This window comes from Haliotis rubra, unplaced genomic scaffold (genome assembly GCF_003918875.1).
Source record: "Haliotis rubra isolate DU_JTF1 unplaced genomic scaffold, ASM391887v1 Scf51, whole genome shotgun sequence".
NCBI lineage: Eukaryota > Metazoa > Mollusca > Gastropoda > Lepetellida > Haliotidae > Haliotis > Haliotis rubra.
The window spans coordinates 323,065-331,834 of record NW_025767202.1 but is presented as its reverse complement, the minus strand read 5'-3'; the positions used below and the strand labels follow the sequence as shown (position 1 = coordinate 331,834).

General features: G+C 42.7%; 1 protein-coding gene across 1 annotated transcript; it reads right to left on the bottom strand.

The window, feature by feature from the left end:
• Window positions 1–258: 258 nt before the first annotated feature.
• On the bottom strand, window positions 259–4,448 carry LOC124292227 (chymotrypsin-like elastase family member 2A). The gene is made up of 4 exons (XM_046729279.1): window positions 3,004–4,448; window positions 2,320–2,478; window positions 2,013–2,143; window positions 259–453 (listed from the first exon to the last, which is right to left on the bottom strand). Exons 1-4 carry the CDS (start codon window positions 3,197–3,199, stop codon window positions 292–294), a joined length of 648 nt encoding a protein of 215 aa, XP_046585235.1. The 5' UTR covers window positions 3,200–4,448; the 3' UTR covers window positions 259–291.
• Window positions 4,449–8,770: the final 4,322 nt, after the last annotated feature.

Below are 8,770 nucleotides of genomic sequence, written 5' to 3'. Positions count from 1 at the left end.
AAAGTATGAGTGTACTGTGTCCATCACAAAGACATATCATTCTTCAGACTTTAATTTCAATATTTTTTGCAAATAGAATATATTAGTAATCCACACAACCGCTTTAGACCTGTAATATTGTAGCAGACGCTTAACTCAATCACTTATTGGGGTCGTAAAGGATACATACACTAAATCTGCAATATAGGTAGAATATTGCTGATACGGACGTTAGACAAGAAACGGACAAAACAAATATACACCAAGTAGTTTCTATCAAGCTGTTTTATTTCGTGTATGTTACACGTACATCTAGCTGCTGATAACGGAGTTGATCCAATCAGTGTAGGCGGAGACGTCGGTGTAGATGCCGTTAGTCTCGGCCAGGTTACAGTTGGCAGGTCCATAGGAGGTGATGCCACACTGAACCCACGTCCCGTCATACTGGCACACCAGCGGCCCGCCGGAGTCCCCCTGGGAACAGAGGTACAGGTGTGATCAGGTTGCATTGATCTTACTCAGAAGTTGATAGAACTGAAACGCACGAATCCATATGAAGCCATGCATATTTTATGCCTCTCATCTTCAGCTTCAGCTGAGCAAACCGATGAACACAAAATAAATCATCTACAAACAAATATACTACTGAAGTACATGTCTCGAAGAAATGTGACAATGTAAGTAACAATTTTATAACACTTTGTATCGGTTGGTTCAGTCTTACGTTGTAATGTGACAATGTAAGTATCGGTTTTGTAAGTGTGTATCGGTTGGTTCAATCTTACGTCGTAATGTGACAATTTTAGTGTCGGTTTTGTAACACAGTGTATCGGTTGGTTCAATCTGACGTTGTAATGTGACAATGTTAGAGTCGGTTTTTAAGAGTGTATCAGTTGGTTCAATCTTTCATTGTAATGTGAGTTGGTTGTATAACACTGTGTATGAGTTGGTTGTATAACACTGTGTATGAGTTGGTTGTATAACACTGTGTATGTGTTGGTTGTATAACACTGTGTATGAGTTGGTTGTATAACACTGTGTATGAGTTGGTTGTATAACACAGTGTATGAGTTGGTTGTATAACACTGTGTATGAGTTGGTTGTATAACACTGTGTATGTGTTGGTTGTATAACACTGTGTATGAGTTGGTTGTATAACACTGTGTATGAGTTGGTTGTATAACACTGTGTATGTGTTGGTTGTATAACACTGTGTATGAGTTGGTTGTATAACACTGTGTATGAGTTGGTTGTATAACACTGTGTATGAGTTGGTTGTATAACACTGTGTATGAGTTGGTTGTATAACACTGTGTATGAGTTGGTTGTATAACACAGTGTATGAGTTGGTTGTATAACACTGTGTATGAGTTGGTTGTATAACACTGTGTATGAGTTGGTTGTATAACACAGTGTATGAGTTGGTTGTATAACACTGTGTATGTGTTGGTTCTATAACACTGTGTATGAGTTGGTTGTATAACACTGTGTATGTGTTGGTTGTATAACACTGTGTATGAGTTGGTTGTATAACACTGTGTATGTGTTGGTTGTATAACACTGTGTATGAGTTGGTTGTATAACACTGTGTATGAGTTGGTTGTATAACACTGTGTATGCGTTGGTTGTATAACACTGTGTATGAGTTGGTTGTATAACACTGTGTATGTGTTGGTTGTATAACACTGTGTATGTGTTGGTTGTATAACACTGTGTATGAGTTGGTTGTATAACACAGTGTATGTGTTGGTTGTATAACACTGTGTATGAGTTGGTTGTATAACACTGTGTATGAGTTGGTTGTATAACACTGTGTATGAGTTGGTTGTATAACACTGTGTATGTGTTGGTTGTAAAACACTGTGTATGTGTTGGTTGTATAACACAGTGTATGAGTTGGTTGTATAACACTGTGTATGAGTTGGTTGTAAACACAGTGTATGAGTGGTTGTATAACACTGTGTATGAGTTGGTTGTATAACACTGTGTATGAGTTGTTGTATAACACTGTGTATGAGTTGGTGAAGCCTTACGTTGCAGGTGTCGGTGTTGCCGACAGCACAGATCTGAGTGTTGACGTTGGAGGAAGCGGGGGAGTTTGTCGGGCATCTCGCGGCATCGTAGGTGGCGACTACCGCCTCCTGCAGCGTGTCCGGGAACGCCACTGAAACAGTGCTCAACTTTAGACAAGGGTATTCCTATAGGTCCAAAATAAACCAAGTGGAAAATGATATGAGAATATTACCTGTATAATATCTTATTCAGACACAGTCAACACCAGGATATTGTAAAAATCTGTTTTCTCAGTTATTCCGATTACCTGTGATTGTTAATCCGTACCTGGGCGACCATTAGTCGTAGCTGTCGCTCCCCAACCGGTGACGGTGCACTGCCGGTTGACGAGGTTGGTGCATTGAGAGCCAGTAGGAAGACACACAGGCTCGGCATTGTCTATACCGTCAATAGGCCTTTCCAGGGTTAGTATCGAGATGTCATTGACTGAAATGTATCAGGATATATGTCTCTAATGTCAGTAATTGACAATGTTAATGATAATGTGTTCTGAAATATCGCTTTGTACCAAGATCTTAACATCGAACTCATCAGTATTCCAGCAGTATTGAAGCGGATTTAGAATAATCCAATCTGGTCGAAACAGTGCAGCGATCAATATTGCGATGCACTCATTTGGGATACGATAGCATGATACAATTCAGTCACCTAGCCTGACCAACCGATATGTTAAGTCGAACTCCGCGACCTCGTAACCAATATTCTTGCTTTTCGGGTTTGTTAGCGGAAAGCGGTCCTAAAGCAAACCACCATCAGGTCGGGTAGCTTAGAGGATAAGGCGTTCACTTTTAACACCGAATAACCAGGTTCGATTTCCCACATGAGTGCAAAGTATGAAGCCTATTTTTTGTATTCCCCGCCTTGACATTGCTGGAATATTGCTGAACGTGGCGTACAATCACACTCGCACACACCACATGTATTATTGCTGTGTTCGTTGCTGATACTCACTCGTGTTAACTGAATCGTAGTTCGGGTGGTCAGTGATGGTGGACACCTGGATGACCTGCTCTCCATCAGCTTGGGTCAAGTCGAATTCAGCCACGCCCACAGAGAGTGACGACGCAGTTTGATCACTGCACCGTGACAGAGAATCAGGAATAGCATTCAGGAACTTCAGAGAATCAGGAATTTTAACATTTTGCATTAAAATTGTTTTAAAACTAATTTATGCTTTTCTTATCTTATAATAGATTTAATAAATGTGTTTTGATTTGTGATAACGTCTTCAAGGGGGATGATTGAACTATAAGCATTTTCACGTCGCGTTAGATTTGCGGCGTTGGAGTAGTCCAATGGTTACAACGTTCGCCCGTAACGCTGAAGACCCGGGGTTCGATTCTCCACATGGGTCCAATGTGTTAAGCCAATTTCAGGTGTCCCACGCCTTGATATGGCGGGATTATTGCTAAAAGCGGCGTAAAACCATACCCATTCACTGTAACATTTCACACAGGTATTGCCCGTTGCAGAAAATAATAAACATCTTCAAATATGTTCAAAAGAAAGCTGTGCCATACCAATTCTTCATTCATTCATGACATGACATGACATGACATCATGACATTAATCAGGCTAAGGACTTACGCAGTGCAGTGGGCAGCGGTCATGATGTGAGTAGAGTCGATGATGGTGGCGCCGCAGGCAAACCGTCCGTTGATGAGGAGGGTGGTTGTGAACTGATACTCCCCGACATTGGCCGAAGCCCCATTTACCACGCGCAGGGACACCAGTGTGTTTCGTATTTGGTTCGAGACGGCAGGATCCAAGACTGTGCCGCAAGCTTCAGGAAGCAAATCATATATATGAAATTAGAGTATGTTTCTGAAGAGTAATATTTTCTTTCAGTTTTAGGTTCAAGAATCTATTTCTGAATATGTAACAGTGGTGCCTCCTGGAATATTAGACTGAGGACGATATGTTTTGTCTATGATCGTACATTTTAGTGCAGGTGTGGTGGTAGTCGTGGTGGTCGTGGTCGTTGACGTGGTGGTGGTGGTTGTCGTTGTGGTTCTTGTAGTTGTGGTCGGTCTTGTTGTTGGACGTGGAGTTTGTGGTGGTCTGGTCGGTGAGACTTGACTGAGGAAAGAGGCAATGTTAGGACACGCCCTTCCCAGGACCCCTAGTAGTCGACTGTATCCCCGCCGGTAGTACATCCCACGAGCCAGGCGACCCAACATCCGGCAGAATCTACGTCGTCCATACCTACCGATTCTGGCATAGACTGAAACAAAAGGGACAGTGTTGATTGGTTTCCGGTTGATGGTGGACCTGGTGTGCTCCGCGGTTATGAAACAGATCTGTGTTTGTATTTGCCTTATTCTGTACGTCTGCGTTCGAATATCGGATGGGTCTCAACCCTAACAAGTGCAAGAATCTCTCTCGACTTTTATGAGAAAGTTTTATCCAAATATAAGCTATGCTCAGGCCGGGATAAGAGGCACATATATACTTAGTCTATTAAATGTGGCGGGATGGTTTACATGAAATAATTATTTTATGGTTTGCATAATGATTTTACAGAATGTGCAGATTTTTTGTATTTGTTACACAACTTTTAAAATTTTAAGATAATATTTTTTTTTTACCATAGAAGTTTGGGACATACATTTTCCGAAGATGTTTCATGAGAGGGCAGAGAAGAGTGTAATGAAATTCATCTCCAACCTTGCACATGCAGCAGAGTTTACAAATTGTCTCGTCTGGGGGAATGTTGTGCCACCTACCTAGTTCTAGAGGTTAAACGTAAGCAATGGCAAGATGAGTGAAAAAGTGAAGTGGGTATATGTTGAATAACTTCCAAGGACCAATTATATTTTGAATATGCGATTGCTTGTACCTTTAGAAGAAATCGAAATCTCTGCACCCAAAATTTGGGTTGGTATATCACATAATGGTCAGGAAATGGTAGATTTAGGTACAGGGGGGGGGGGGGAGACTGACTGACTGATTCGAACCCGGGTCTTCGGCGCTTTAACCATTAGGCTACCCCACGCCCCCACAAGGGGGGAACACAGTGTGGTGACTAGAAAGAGCTATAGCCAGTTTCATTAAATATGACCTCTATACATTTTAGCTATTTTTTGGGGAAAGGATTATGTTATAACCGCCAAGTCAAAACATTGATTACAAAGCAGTCTCGTTTCCTGCTGACTGGGTTCCGTCCTATTGTGCAACTTAGTGCAATAACTAGTCCAGACTTTTGAGATCAACTCATTCTACTGGATACATAGATATTAATCAGTATTATTTGATACATCTAATTTCAAGCTTGCAACCATTAGGCTACCCCACCGCTACTCCAGCTGTTTATAAACGTGAAGCGATTGTTAGTGGTGTAAAGTCCTCATGGGTAAATATAAGATGAATGTTATTCCTAGAAGGAGGGTTACACATACAGTGCCTGATGTAGCACTGGACACCGTATCGAATGATAGGCCGACGGTATCCTCGGAGGGTGTTGACGCCGTTCCAGAACGCCGCGGCAGCCGTGTTGTCGATGTTGAGCCGAGCCCTTTCTTCCGCCAGAATCTCACCCTCTATCTGGCGGAATGGTTTCCTTGCAGTTAATATTTTGGCGGTGAATTTCGTCACCCTTGTACCAAAATATGTCCTGAGTACGTTGTCCAGGTCATTGATAGGAGCGCCAAATTGCTGAGCCAACCACGTGTAGTACATCCGGTCAATGTAGGACAGCGTTGTGTTTGTGTCCTCCTCATCAGACAGGGAGTTGGCGTACACTGACTCAATGGTTGCAGTGGGGAGAGAGTCGAAACTTGACAGTATCTTTGTGCCGACACGCTCGGCGCTGAAGTTATGAAATTTCAGATTAAAGGGAGCTGGCTGAGGAGGATTAAAGGGAGGAGGGACGAAGTTGATTAAAGGGAGGTGGGGTGAGGTGGATTAAAGGAAGGTGGGATGTGGTGGATTAAAGGGAGCTAGATGAGGAGGATTAAAGGGAGATGGGAGGTGGTGAATTAAAGGGAGGTGGGATGTAATGGATTAAAGGGAGGTGGGATGTGGTGAATTAAAGGGAGGTGGGATGTGGTGAATTAAAGGGAGGTGGGATGTGGTGAATTAAAGGGAGGTGGGATGTGGTGGATTAAAGGGAGGTGGGATGTAATGGATTAAAGGGAGGTGGGATGAGGTGGATTTAAGGGAGGTGGGGTGAGGTGGATTAAAGGGAGGTGGTTGAGGTGGATTAAAGGGAGGTGAGAAGGGATGGAACGAAGTTTGACGTCGTGTTCAAAATTATTGCACTTTTGCTATCACAGCAGAATGTTTTCAAAATTATTATTGCTGAAATCGGTGTTTTAGAAAGGCTACTGCTGAAATGAGTGGGAACTGTTGAACCCCGCAACAGAATGTTTTCACCTCGCTACTGCGGAAGTCTGTCTGTCACAGAATGGTTATGCTATTATTGTTGGAGGCTGTTTAACTATGAGGGTTCATGTGTGTGTTTTAGAAAGGCTTATGTTATAACCGTCTGTTAATGGAGATTTATTTCAGAAGGTTATGTGCTTACTGCGGAAGGCTGTTTGTTAAGGATACTTGATTGATCGCTACCAGACAGCTGACTCAGCATTGTATATGTAGCACACATCATAAAGCGCATGTTCTATAAAGAGTTACCTTTCTTAACGAAAAGTTGTTTTCTATAAGTATCTTAAAACATTTACACTCATACACATGAGATGGAAACAAGTTCACAAAATACTGTTTTAATATATACTCACATGCAATCTTCATAGCTCAAATCTCTAAAATAGAAGCTTTGAATTTTGCAGTAATGCAAATCACTTTCTGCGCTCTCACTGTAGCTTTCGACATCGGTCATAGCACTAGCATCATCAAACGTTTCCGTGGGTTGAGAGGGGGATGGATTTGGAATAATGATGCCAACCTGATGACTCGGCGAAACCGCTGCCAACAACAGCACTATGACTGCACCGCAGAACGCCATGTTGAAGTAATTCTCTTGAGGTGGGTCCGTGACTATATACAACGCGGGCGTTGCGTCATTCTTTAGGAACAACCCCATATTGTGTAAACTACGGGCCCACACAGACAAACGAAGCAAACATGTGTGTGTTATGTGTGTCAATTTGTTTAAGGGACGTAGAGATGCATGTGTAGTCGACGATGTGGTCACGGTGTGTCCATGCAGCTGGAACCAATGCTGTAGTTGTTACAGTTTACAATCTCTAGGAAATGGACAGGTGGACCTAACGCGACATGGTACACATCGGCTTGGCATACATGTATATATAGATGTTTACACTCAGGGACGGCACTTGGACATCTTACTCCGTATATAAACGTTAAGTAAACCTCCAGTGTCATCAGCGTATTTGCATGCAGTTTGGATTGACGCTGACATGGTCCATAAGTTAAGAAACCTGATACAAACAATGAAATGAAGACTGTCCGTATTTCCCTTAAGTGTAGTGACATGGTTTCCTTGAGTACGGCAGTGAGTGAGTGAGTGAGTGAGTTTGGTTTTACGCCGCTTTTAGCAATATTCCAGCTATATCACGGCGGGGGACACCAGAAATGGGCTTCACACATTGTACCCATGTGGGGAATCGAACCCGGGTCTTCGGCGTGACGAGCGAACGCTTCAACCACTAGGCTACCCCACCGCCCCGTGTACGGCAGTGCGCAACGTACGTGTGAGTGTACTGGATAACAGCTTGATGAAACAAGTCCACGACCAACAGGTGTCCCACCTAGTTACGTGTGGGCTGGTAGATTGTTATTAACTCAACACGACACGTAGTCGCCTCTGCTTTAAATCTACCAGTATGTTAAGAGAATGAAGCTCGAGAAACTGGTGTAGACAGTCTGGTTCGAACCCGGATGGTTTACACATGCCACCGCCAGAGCATGTATATTATCTAGTATATAAATCATTGTCGCCGACACATCTTACGAAAGGTTCTGTTCTGATAATCAACTCAGTTCAAACAGTATGCTCTGATGAATATATGAAGGAAAAGGGAGATAAAAAAGTTGTTGAAAGTACAGTTTCTGATCAGTCCAGTTTCGTCAGCTGTTGTCACGAAAAAGGTAGTGACAAGTCACAGCTGGTGACGGAATGTTTGTTTGCTGTTTAACGTCGCACTCAGCAATATTCCAGCTGCATGGCGACGGTCTGTAAATTATCGAGTCTTGACCAGACAATCCAGTGATAACATCACGAGCATCGATATAAACAATTGGGATACAATGACATGTGTCAACCAAGTCAGCGAGCCTGACCACCCGATCCCGTTAGTCGCCTGTTACGACAAGCATGGGTTACTGAAGATCAATTCTAACTACGATCTTCACGATTTAGTGACTGAATGCAACTGGATAATCTTTGTGCTCAGTAAGCACAATCAGTCAAGTTAAGCAATCATTATGTTTATTCAAGAAGATATGACTATGGCTATATATCGCCTGGTCTACGACTGGTCCCGATACATTTCACTAAGTTGCACCTAAATATAATCGGATTCCGTATTTCTGTCAAACCTGTCACAAAGAACGCTTAAGGATAAGGGTCCGTACTTTCCCACTGGAGATGAAGGATTTGAGGAATTGTGACGACAATTATCAGACATATGCATGTTCATGTGGATGGATATGAAACTGTGTTCATTTCAACAATTGCTTGGGGAATTCACACGTCCTCTAAGTCGTCTTCTAAGCCGTTCACCTTAGATCTACACAA

What these genes read in the sequence shown, in the direction of transcription:
- LOC124292227 (XM_046729279.1), bottom strand. Translation starts at nt 3,199, where the DNA reads ATGCAAAATGTTAAAATTCCTGATTCTCTGAAGTTCCTGAATGCTATT. An exon ending in CTACGATTCAGTTAACACGA is followed by an intron (nt 2,479 to 3,003) that starts GTGAGTATCAGC and finishes GATACATTTCAG; the next exon opens with TCAATGACATCTCGATACTA. An exon ending in TACGACTAATGGTCGCCCAG is followed by an intron (nt 2,144 to 2,319) that starts GTACGGATTAAC and finishes GCACTGTTTCAG; the next exon opens with TGGCGTTCCCGGACACGCTG.